This window comes from Morone saxatilis, unplaced genomic scaffold (assembly GCF_004916995.1).
Source record: "Morone saxatilis isolate NCDOM2014 unplaced genomic scaffold, NCSU_SB_2.0 Contig17, whole genome shotgun sequence".
NCBI lineage: Eukaryota > Metazoa > Chordata > Actinopteri > Moronidae > Morone > Morone saxatilis.
Genome location: NW_023339729.1, coordinates 17,845,419 through 17,857,916, shown reverse-complemented (window position 1 = coordinate 17,857,916; position 12,498 = coordinate 17,845,419). Strand labels below are relative to the sequence as shown.

Below are 12,498 nucleotides of genomic sequence, written 5' to 3'. Positions count from 1 at the left end.
GCCATACAAAACAGGCCATCTGACAGCTGCAAGCATAGGACCTAAATAATAGAGCTGAAATGATAAGTCTATTATCGAGTGATTATTTATTTAAAGGAGACTCATGATGGACAATTAAACAAGAAAACCTTTGCAAAAGATCCAGAGATATCGAATTTTTTACTTCCACACATTCTTCTTTTTTGTCAAAACCTGGCACCTACATTTCCCACAATGCAACTCAACCTCCAACAGATTGGTTGGAGATTCGGATGTGTTACGCTAGTAGTGGCTAATGTACCCTTGATAGGTAATGTACCCTATCTTTAAACTGAGATGAGGAGCTAGCTACAGAGTTCGGGTAATCTCACTTCTTCCTAACACTACACTGTCATTCTGTCATTTTCAAACGTTTAGTCTTCAGCCCCAAACAATGCTGACTCAAATGACATCACTCGAGGCAATTTATCATTGAGCAGCTTCCTCTGGAGCAACAAAAGGCTTTATACAACTTTACATATGCAGTAGTATATACTCCAAGACAACACACTTTGATGTGTGAAATCAGGGAGTTCCACTTTAAGTCATTTTTAAAGGAAAAATGCAAAAATAATTTGCTGTCATTAGTAGCAGCCCTACAGATAATAATATTACAAAAGATGGTAAATAGCAAACATATTTTGTGGATTAGGACTATTCATATGTCTGACTCAGACAATTCAGAAGACTTCACATTTGAGAAACTCTTGAACTGACAGCAAGACGTTGAAGGAGCTCTTGAAGGGGCTTTTAGTGTCCCCTCTCAGAGAAGACCTTGTGGACCTGCTGCTTAATCTTCTCTGGATAATAAAAGCACAAACCTTTTATAAGCCATTTATGATCTTAAACATCAGACAAGTCAATTTAAAGGTATTTTACAAGAGTAATTCAGCAGGGAAGTTGTAATGTATGGCTATGTGTCTGTAAGTGTGTGTGCGTGAAATAGTACAAAAGTATGAAATATTAGTTAAATAACAATATTCATTGTATCACAATCAGAACTATTCTGTAAGAATACAGTACAAAGACGACAAACACACAGTTGAGCACAACAGACACGTAGCCTACACTTAATGTCATGTGTGAATATAATGGAAATATGATTATTATTTTATGTGGGGACCAGATTCATATGATGGGACCCAGACCAAAGGCTGATCTAAATAAAAAAGTGCATAGCATGCGAGGAGTCGCCTGGAAATAATTTCTCCTTGCTGATAGGTTGCTCAGCCACACCAGCCCCACTTGCGCAAGGATTGGCCTACTGCTCTTTTTTTTCCAGTTTCTCATTGGCTTTTGGTAATGATAGTTCCCTGCCATCATTTTTGCACCGTGCAGTTTTCAATGAATATTGCATGTGGTCTCTCTGGCTTTTGGTGCTGATCATTTGAATCAGCGCGTCGCTAGGAGGAAGGCATCCTGGATGAGCAGCAAGCAACCAGATGATGGAATTTCTCCCAGAGACCGCAGCCGCTGCTCGACCAGGACTGTCTCCCTCCGAAATTAGATAAGAGAGAGAAGAGCCGGGAGACTACAGCGGAGAAGATGTTCTGCGCGAAGCTGAAAGAACTGAAGATATCAGGAGAGTGTCCATTCTCCAGCAGCGCCAAGAATAATGAGCTCGGAGACTTTGAGGAGAGCTCAGTTGACGCCGTGGATTTATTGCCTATTTCTAGGGACGTGCATGGAAAAATAGGTGAGGATCTACCTCAACAGAAGACAAGCAGAGCCAAAGTTAACCTGCATACACTTGGAGAGAGCATACGAAAATTGGCATGTCCCGAGGTGAGTTAAAATACATTTAATAATATTCACCTCATGCAACAACAGTATGTTTTACATAGATTTATGAGAGGTGAGAAAAAAAAATGCAATTTGTGTTTGTCGCACGTCTGCTTTAACGCACAGACATTCACTTGAGATGAAGATATGGTGATCCTGCTTCTATGTTTTTAATTTGTGGGCGCTTCTGTAATTAAAGCTGCTGTTAAGTCTTGCCAGACGATGACCTTTAACTCGCTCAACACTTTGTCATACAGTTTCAAAGGCTGCACACTGCCCTCCAACGAATGATGAGACTATCAGATCACACCAGGGACTCTGAAAGGTAACTCGTGTTTTTTTTAAGTACAGCTGCTACTAAGACATCAATAACAACAACACTACTTCTCTTAGACTGCTGCATTTACTACTACAGCTGCTGTAAATTATAGACCTTTACTACTACAGTACCCCAGTATGTATCCTAATAGCAGTAATTATGTTACAGATGTTATACCTCATTTGGAACCTCTGTTTAGCTATAAGAGCTCTTACGAATTGCTCTTGCTACTCTCATACTAGACTGATACTGATGATGGTAACAACAGTGATGTGCAATGCAGACTCAGGCTGCTATGGATACCCCGAGATAGAGAGAAATCCCTTACAAATCTACTGAAAAACACAGACAATGAAACATCCTCCATACTGTTCTCAGTGTAATCACAGTCCGATGTAGAGCTAAAACAATTTGGCGACTGGCTGATCAAAGTTATCTTTTCAAATGTGAAAATTTGCTGTTTCTTTGGCCATACTTGGATATTAAACTAAATATCTTTAGGTTTTCGACTGCTGGTCAGACAAACAAGACACTGGGAAATTTGAGAAATAATATTTCACTTTTATTTCTTGGCAAAACCACTGATTCATGGGGAAGATATTTGGCAGATTAACTGATATTAAAAATATCGTTCCTCTGGTCTAATGTATTTCAGTAATTGAACAAAAAATACGGTCCACTGAGCACTGGTTTATGTGTCTGATTTTGACATTTCTTGTCTTTCTCAGTCCAATAATTTGCTGTACCGACTATCAGAGTTGCAGTGATGAACCAGAGCATTTAGTAGAAATGATGAACATATACTCGACCAAAACAGGTAAATCTGAAGCTCAAATAATAAGATACAATATTTCTATTTTTAAAATAAATGTGTGTAATGGGGCTTCACATCTTCACCTGTTTCCTCTCACATAGCAATCCAGATGGAAGCTCTGAGAGTAGCTCTTGGCGAGGAGCTCTTCAACATGTGTTATGAGGAGGATGGACACATTTTGAGGGTGGTGGGGGGAGCTCTCCACGACTTCCTCAACAGCTTCAATGTCTTGTTGAAACAGAGCAGCACGCTGCCCAACCCGGACAGAGAGGATTGTGTAAACGAACCTTCGGTGCTGTGCTTAGACAAGGATCTGGGTCTGCTTACTGTCTATTTCTTCAACCCCCGCCCTACCACTGAGCTCTTTTTCCCTGGAGTCATCAAAGCTGCTGCCCGCCTGCTGTATCACACCACTGTGGATGTGTTGATGGACCCCCCCAGTGCTAAAGACAGCATATTGCAGTCCAGCCCGCAGCCCAGTCTTCTGTACACAGTTGTAGTTAAGGATGCTAAAAATCTGAGCCCCAGTCCGCTGCGGGCTACCTCAGCTGGGACCCTTCCTACCTCTCTGTTCTCCACCATCTTCCCTTTCCATCTGATCCTGGACCAGGACTTGGTTCTGATACAAATAGGACATGGGCTCAGGAAGAGACTGATCAGGAAGGATGGACTGAGGCGGTCTGCTACCTTCCAAGAACACTTCTCTATTGTTTCCCCCCAGATCAAATGTACCTTTCAGGGTATTCTGACCATGCTGAACACACAGTTTATCATTCGGATCAAGCATGGAGTCTCCATCACAGATAACACGGGAAAGGTATCTCAATGTATCTGGGGCATATAACTTGAAAAGTGACATCACTGACTAATGAGGCAGAAAAGGTCTTCCGGTCATGTCTTCATATAAAATCAAGTGAGATAGAAAGAAAAAAAATCAGGCTGTTCATAAGCAGTCAAGCTTATTAGTGGCGGACTTGGGTGCACTTGGCCTGAGGTAGAGATCAACATTATACCCCCAATGGAGATCAGAAGCAAATGTCAAACCATTTCATCCATCAAAGGCACAGCCATGCTCGTGCTATTTATGTGAGGGTGCACAGCAATTGGTCGCCATGACAAGAAAAAAAAAAGTATCAGTGAGTAAACATGGCAGTGGTATGATGACTAATGACATTCAGTCAGAGATGCTTAGCTACAGAGTCCAATTAAACAGGTAAAAGTGAGCATAAAGCAAGTGTCTCAGTCTTTTTCCATCTGGGATTTATGATGTTTACTCAGCTGACAAGTGCGCTATGCACAAACATGACTGAAAGGTCAGCAGAAGTGACACATTCAACATTAATTCGCATATTTCAAAAATACTCCTGTAGCTGTATCTCTCAACTGATAGCTAGTGTTGTTATAACGTTTCACAAAAGTTTATAGCCATGCTTGTGGCTCTGTGAGGCTGTCATAAGGAAACCAAACTGTTAGAGTGGTAAAAATATTTATTTTAATCTTTAGCAGTCATATGGTGCCAAAAAAATAATACAAGTTAGAGGGTAGAAAGTATCTGTTTGTACAAAGCTATATGAACCTTAAAGTACAGTCTTTGGTTTTAATACTTAATCCGTATGTGCTTCCAGTTATCCAAAGTAACGTGTTAATCATATTAGTTTAAGGTATTAGTATGCTAATGCTGTAGACACAACGTTTATTATTTAAATAATTTAAATTACAAATTTGACCTCATGAAATCATGGAAGTCCAACAGTTATTGAGACGTTTCGCACAAATGTCAACCTCATGGTCACCAAAGTCAGCAGGTTTCATCCTCTGGTAACCATGAATGTCAAATTTCATGGCAATCCTTCCAATAGTTGTTGAGACATTTCGACCATGGACAGTGAAAAATGTTCTTATGTTAGATGGTATGGTTTTGTTTTTACAATTTCTGTTCCACTGGGACATAAATAATCCTTTTGTCTTTGTTTACTGTTGAGGCTGACAGGCAGCTGCATATAGCTGCCCTTTTATAAATACCACACAAATGAGAAGTTTGCTTTTCTTTATGTCAAACATTTAAATCTCTATATACAGCATGTATTGAGGAAGTTTATGTATGTATACATTATATATTTACAATTGCACAGATTCCACTGAAGGAAAAACATTATTGTTTGTACTTAAATAAATAATAGGGCTCCAGTATGTAGCCTACACAGTAATCCTAATCAATCGCCTTTCAAAAAACAAAGTCATTGATTTACATGGACAGTTAGGCCCTTTAGATTCTAACTAAGTTTACCAAACTCTTTTTTCATCTTTTCTCATCATCTAATTCATTTAATCTAATTTTTCCTTTCAGCTCATGGACCTTAAAGGTCAGATGATCTACGTTTCAGAGTCCAACGCCATCTTGTTCTTGGGCTCACCATGTGTGGACAAGCTGGAGGAGCTGACAGGCCGCGGCCTCTACCTGTCAGACATCCCTATTCATAACGCACTGCGTGACGTGGTGCTAGTTGGTGAACAGGCCAAAGCCCAAGACGGTTTGAAGAAGCGGCTGGGGAAGGCTAAGGCAGCCTTGGAGCACGCTCACCAAGCACTGGAGGAGGAGAAGAAGAAGACGGTGGACCTCCTCTTCTCCATCTTCCCTGGCACAGTGGCACAACAGCTGTGGCAGGGCCAAACAGTCCAGGCCAAGAAGTTTGAGCGAGTTACAATGCTCTTCTCTGACATTGTGGGTTTCACGGCTGTTTGCTCACGCTGTACCCCGATGCAAGTGATCACCATGCTCAATGAGCTGTACACCAGGTTTGACCACCACTGTGGAGAGCTTGATGTTTATAAGGTAGGTGAAAGGAACATAAGAGCGTACTGTTGAGCATTGTTTCGATTTGCCAGAGCTGATGACAAAGTTAACACTTTAACACAGGCAGTGCTTAAATTAGTACTGTTTAGCTGTAGCAACTGCTGAGTTGATGTAACATTACAACATGAAACACTCATACAGTCACAAAATGTTTAACTGTAAACAACCATTTATATTTCAGTACCAAATGTAAAGAAACTAGCACCATCCGCAGGTGAATAATGGCAATAAACAGTTCCTGTTGCAAAGTGTGAATGACATGGTACAATACCGTCTCAGTAGTTCTTAAAATACAGGTTAAGAGAAAGTGACAATATTTTTAGGCATTTTACCACATTAAAACTGAACTTTCATCACTGTAAATAATATGTTCTGCTTAAACAACAAATGTCAAGAATTTGACGTCACTTATTGCATGTGTGAATTCGACAGTTCTCATCAAATTCTTTAAGCCTATAGACAGAAGAAACTCAACATCTCAGATTTCATTTATTCATTCAACAGTTAAAGTGTATTTTCTGTCTTTACATTACCAGGTATGTAATTGTGATGGAGAATACAATATGTCTTTTATTGTTTATTTGTTGTTGTTTTCTTCAAATCTCGTAATATTCTGATATCTATAGTATATTCTGACTGATTTAGCAAAAAAAAAGAATCACAATCAGCCTCAAGACGACTCAAATTCCTAGAAATATTATAAAAGACATAAGCCCTGCTCGTGGCTCAATAAAAACACCTAAATATGTCTTTTAAATTATAATTTTTCCAAGGTAACCTCTGATAATACTGGCAAAAGAACATTATAATAATAAGAAGCATATGTAACTATAGTAGTTCACATACTCAAAAACAGGACGCACATTTCTGTCTTTTGATAAATAAATAATGTAGTACATTAGGTACTAGCATAAGGTGTATAAAGTCAAATAACTTACATCATACGCCTTCATGTATTTAAAGTTTTTAACAAAATAATACACTATTTCTCTATAAGTTCAAAGAAAGGATGAGACTGTAGCTCAACCAACTACCCCAGTGTCTGCCAAAGGCTGCTAATCTACAGGGAGGTTGGATAATGTAATCAAAGTGTCACGGAAGCATAACAGAAAGAGCAGCATGTTTGACAAATATCTCGTAAAACGCTAGGAAGTCAGAGGTTCCTTCAGGACCCTGTTTCCACTCCACATGTATGGCCTAAAAATAGTTTCACTTTGTCTCTGCCACATAGCTGTTGAGTGTTCCCCGGTCCAGATTTACACGAACAAAGACAAAGAAGAAAACACTGGTGGACTTTTTAATATGACCAGGGATCAAGTACTATTACAATTTAAGTTTTATTACTCCTCAGTTTCTTGCCCTCTGTCATCTACTGTAAGATGGAGAGCAAGTCAGATTGTAAAGACATTTTGATGAATATCCACTTCACATTTGTCACTTTCTTCAAAGTTTACTGTCACAGCACTTTTAATAAAGTTTAGACTTCCAGTTTAAATACTATATAGATTTGCTGAAATGGAAGCCCTTGACTTTGGGTAGGAGGGTGAACAAACAGCTTGTCAAATCCGTTCTTCTGTCTCAGTTGAAATCTGATTATAAATCATTTTAATGCTCATCTACTGTATCCAGGTGGAGACCATTGGTGATGCGTATTGTGTAGCTGGTGGGTTACACAAGGAGAGCGAGACTCACGCCGTCCAAATAGCACTTATGGCCTTAAAGATGATGGAGCTTTCAAACTATGTTATGACGCCAACTGGAGAACCAATACAGGTGAGTGTCAAGTATTGCTTGGTGTAATACTCATTATGCAACTTGATGATTTGAAAAAAAATGATCACTACACTTAAGTAAAGTTCATTATAAGTTTATCTCAAACTTATAAGACACCCAAAGGACTTTGCCAATAAAGCAGTTATGTCAAGTCAAGGCAAGTCTTGAATAAATCAAGAAATCAATCATCTTCATTATACTCCAGCATGTTACTGTATTGTTACAAATACTTTGTGTAACATTAGCAAACTAGGAGCTACATCAATGCCATTTTATCAGGACTGATCTAAACATAAAAAAATGGCAAATGGGAAATGTCTATAAAATGATGTCAGAGACATAAGAAGGTATGGTGTGTAGGGTTTAGGTATGTGGTTAATTGTCAAGATATTTCGTCATGTAATAATGTATGTATGATAGACATATACATGGAATTTGTTTTTTTGTTCCTAAAATCGATTTTTAAGATATGTATATCATATTTATATCAAAATTAACCTTAAAAACTCTGAATGATACATGGCTCTGTCTGCATCCCACTAAAAACACCCAAGTCTCCATTTTAATTGATGTAATGTAATGTATGATTTGGAGCTACTGATTTGGCAATATCACTGTTGTAAATATGAACAGCTGTACAAATTTTTTACGATTTCAAAAACTAGTGATTCAACAACTTTTCTCACACAGCTGAACATCAAGCAAGTGCAACAACACAAGACACAGAAAGCCAGCTAATATGGGAATGGGAATGACAAATGCACCATTTACCCTATTACAACTCAGTGTACCATCAAAATGATAGTGAGCTGTTATTTTTATGGTAGAAAAGTTACATGATGTTGCTTTGATCATTATTCTGTGGTAACTGTATATTAGCTGCTGACAACATTGAAAACATATATCATTAAGTTTTATCAAAAAAGTATGTAACTGCTGAAGCTGACAGATTCAAAGTTGTTTACATTCAGAGTTGGTTTACCAAAAAAATTTAAGTGCATTTTCTCCCTCATAAAACCATTGCAAACTGATTTTAAAAATTTTTTTCTGTACATCCATGTTTACTTGCTAGTAGTCTTTTCACTGCCTTTGCTGGCACATTGCTACATTTGTTTGCATGTTACTGCCACCCACTGCTGATGAGGCTGGAATCTGAAGGCAGGAATATGTGTCTTGCCATGTGCTTGCATGATACAAACAAAACAGGGACTCACTCAAAAAAAAAAACATTACTATTAATAGCGCTACTAGTGGCCAAAAACTGCACAGGGTACCTTTAAAAGTGAATAAATCATGTATTTTGTCAGTACTATTGACAAAAAGAAGACAAGCAGAAGCCTGAATCATGTTGAATGTTGTTTTTTTCTCCAGATGCGTATAGGCCTCCACACTGGTTCAGTACTGGCTGGTGTAGTTGGGGTGAGGATGCCACGCTACTGCCTTTTTGGGAACAATGTCACAATGGCCAACAAGTTTGAATCGTGCAGCGAACCTAGAAAAATCAACATCAGCCCTACAACCTACAGGTAAAGTAATAGCCAATTCAGGTTGTAAATAATTTGTGCATTTTCTATTAGAGTTACAATACTAACTCTTAACGTCCCTTTAAAACATTTTATTTTTCAGAAAGACACAAAAACAAGTAAATGTCAACCACTTTATATATACACTTGTCAGATTTTACTGAGCCAATACTGTATGGTATCGCTGAAGAGAGAGAAAAAAACAAAGTGCTCTCGACAGGAAACTTAACTTTTAGAAGAGCACTGTGTTTCCTCTTGTGTCAAATAATTTGCCACATTGTTTTTAGATTCATGTTTTATTTGTGTGCTCTTTGTCCCAGATTGCTGAAGGATCGGCCAGAGTTTGTCTTCGTTCCCAGGAGCAGACAGGAGCTTCCGGCCAACTTCCCAGAGGACATCCCTGGTGTTTGTTACTTCTTGGAGGCCTCCTTCAAAACTTCACAACTGACTCTGAAATGAAGTCAAGCTGCTGCAGAGCCCAGAAAACATTAGATATGATGAAGCATAAACGTATCCAGTGAACACAGTGCGAACACCTTGTGTATTTTGATTTGGGTTGTTTAGATATTGATGACATTGTCTATCAGTCAAACGTCTCGCAGCTGCTTAATGACAGAGATGTCAGTTTGCTGTCAAACATGAGTCTTGTCTCTGTACAATTATCCATTTGTATAGTTGTAGCAGATACATACTCACATCCTCCATTTGTTTTATTCCAGAATGAGTCATGTGCAAATTTATGACACAAGTTTCTTTCCAAGCTCCCACCAGAGATATATACAGTATGCTGTCAAAGAAAGGATTGGAAACTGTTTTGTTCATTTTAACATTGTAGAGGTACAAAATACACTCATTTTATCAAAACAAGTCAAAAGTTGCTTCTGGTTTGCTGTAAAGACATTTAAATATATCATCATAATGTCGATATGATACAGAAATACATTTTGGATGTTGATCCCCAATATGATAAACAGAGTGGTTCCTTATATCAGGATGGTTTTGTGTAAATATCTGACTGGTCCATTCACATCTTTCCAGACTAGCTACCTGCTAAAGCACCGTGGCCTGTTGCAGCGGAAGAAATTAAGATTAAAACTAAATTGGTTTTGTGTGTTTCAGTGGAGTGAACATATAATTTGGAAAAGTTAAAGCAAATTACAAAATTATTCAAAAGATTTAGGGAAGCAGATTCAGGGGCCTTATGGGACCTATACAGACAGGATCACAGATGTTAGAGTTTCAAATAAATGATATGTAGTTATATTTACTTTTTTTTCTTTAGAGGTGGATCAATATAAATTTACATGTCAGTAATTTTTTCCAGAGGTTTGTGGTTCCAACTCAGTATATATTTGTAATAAAATGTAACTTAGACTTCCATTTATTAGAGATAAAGCATTCCAAGACCGCATTTTCCTAATATAAGTAATGTACATGTATTTTTTACTTTTTTTCCACTGTACACATGTTTATACTCTATTTATTAGGTTGGTTTCATTGCACTCCTTTACTATATAGCAGGAATACAGCACAACAAGAATACAATGAATGTTCTACTGTCACTCATAATGATGTGCTTTAATCATTATTGTAATGTAACCAAGGCGCAATAAATATTGACATTAACAGACTTAAGTGATTGACTCTACAGTGAATATAATACTGTATTGTATTGTTGACACAAACCATGATGTGATATGTAATGGTGGAAAGTACATTTACTCAAGTTCTGTACTTATATGTGTAATTGTAATTTTTAAGGTAATTACACTAGCACTTTTATTTTATGATAATTTAACTTACTATACAACATTTGCGAGTAAAATATTATACTTTTTAATCTACTACATACAATTAACTGACAGCTAATAGTTACTGTTACTTTGGAGATTAAGATTTTACAAAAAAAATGTTTTTTCAATAATAGTAATGCAATAATAACAGTATCTATATAGAAATATTGCCTTCTGAAAGGAGTCATTATATTTGAGTTTGTTTACTTTTGATACTTACAGTAGGCTACATTTTGATGAGACTGATAATACTTTTATTTTAGTAAATGCTATTTTGAATGCAGGAATTGCTGCTTTTACTAAAGTAAAGGTAACATAATACCAAATGATGACAAGATATAGCCTATAATATATAATAAAGCTAATATATGATATATCATTTGAAATTAAGTTTATCATAAATTACTTTTTTTTAAGTTTTTGAAGCTATCCTATAACACCAGATAATATTAAGTTGTCAAGCGTAAAACATGATATTAAATACCAGAAACGCAGCTGCCTGCGGTGAATTCAGGTTTACCTAGCTGTGCTCTGATTGGCCAGGAACGGCTACGTAAAAGCCTCTCTGGTCTGCTATTGGACAGACTCGCTGTCAGTCACTAGCTGAGGGAAAAAGGGGGAATGGACGCAGAGACACTCAGCATCTGTACCAAACGATGAACGTAGTGTCAGATTCAACGGTTGTTGCTTAAAAATAAAGGAAAAGAAGAACAGCTTTCATCATGGTATGTATATGAGGATGTTGTATTGTGTTTTAATGCTGGTAAAATAGGCTGTTTGTCACGCAACATGGCGTATACGCGTTATACATTTCCTGTTAGGAAGACCGCTATGTAGCTGTTATACAATAATTTCAATTTATAGTGAACTGTGTATATTAACAGGTGAACAGAATATGTATCCGCATGTATTTTAAGCTTACAATATGTTCTGGGCATGTAGTATGTCGCATAAAAACACGCATACATAGTTAGGCACCAGGTATGTTTTCAGGAAAATTGTCTTGTTTCTTTAATATTCAGGTTGCTCGTTGTTTTTCCCTCATATATTTACAGTACGGGTTTGTCAATCACGCCTTGGAGCTCCTGGTGTTAAGGAATTACGGCCCGGAGGTGTGGGAAGACATCAAGTGAGTTTTCTGGATCATGTGTTTACTATTCGGCCTTGTTGGTATCATAGGTTACACTGTGGCAGAGCAGAGCTCAACAAGGATACAAGAGAGGGGCTACTGTACAGCCAAGCTCACTAACAGCTGATACATTGTCAGTGTGCTGCCAGCAGGGATGGACGTTTGCTTTCACTGTAATGATTAACCTTCATCCTCTGCTGGCTCACACAGAAACTCAGATTAGGTTGGTGAACTCAAAATGTGACCTTTTTAAATTCTGTCCTACAGCAACACTGGTCAATAACTTAAATAATTGTAGGATGAAATATGGGACAGAATGCTGTTGTTTAATGTAATATTATTATTATATATGTGTGTATTTGGTTAGGTAAAAGTAGTAAAAGTAGTATTACAACAATGTAAAAATGCTTAAATATGAGAGTATGATGAGCAGTATGGACTTAAAAGTGTCCAAAGTAAAAGTTTTCTGTGTTCTATGATTTGTAAAAAAAAA

General features: G+C 37.5%; 2 protein-coding genes across 2 annotated transcripts in view; both read left to right on the top strand.

The window, feature by feature from the left end:
* The first annotated feature begins 1,563 nt into the window (after positions 1–1,563).
* Positions 1,564–10,684, top strand: gucy1a1 (guanylate cyclase 1 soluble subunit alpha 1). The gene is made up of 8 exons (XM_035659874.1): positions 1,564–1,803; positions 2,058–2,125; positions 2,848–2,936; positions 3,035–3,750; positions 5,281–5,766; positions 7,417–7,560; positions 8,932–9,086; positions 9,404–10,684. The coding sequence occupies exons 1-8, from the start codon at positions 1,564–1,566 to the stop codon at positions 9,540–9,542; spliced, it is 2,037 nt and encodes a 678-aa protein (XP_035515767.1). The 3' UTR covers positions 9,543–10,684.
* A 793-nt stretch (positions 10,685–11,477) lies between these two features.
* The window catches only part of gucy1b1 (guanylate cyclase 1 soluble subunit beta 1), a 14,996-nt gene continuing 13,975 nt past the window's right edge, over positions 11,478–12,498 (top strand). Inside the window, exons 1-2 of the mRNA XM_035659876.1 lie at positions 11,478–11,601; positions 11,932–12,005. Coding sequence (XP_035515769.1) covers positions 11,599–11,601; positions 11,932–12,005 — 77 coding nt within the window. The 5' untranslated portion in view covers positions 11,478–11,598. The remainder of the gene's footprint in view (positions 11,602–11,931; positions 12,006–12,498) is intronic.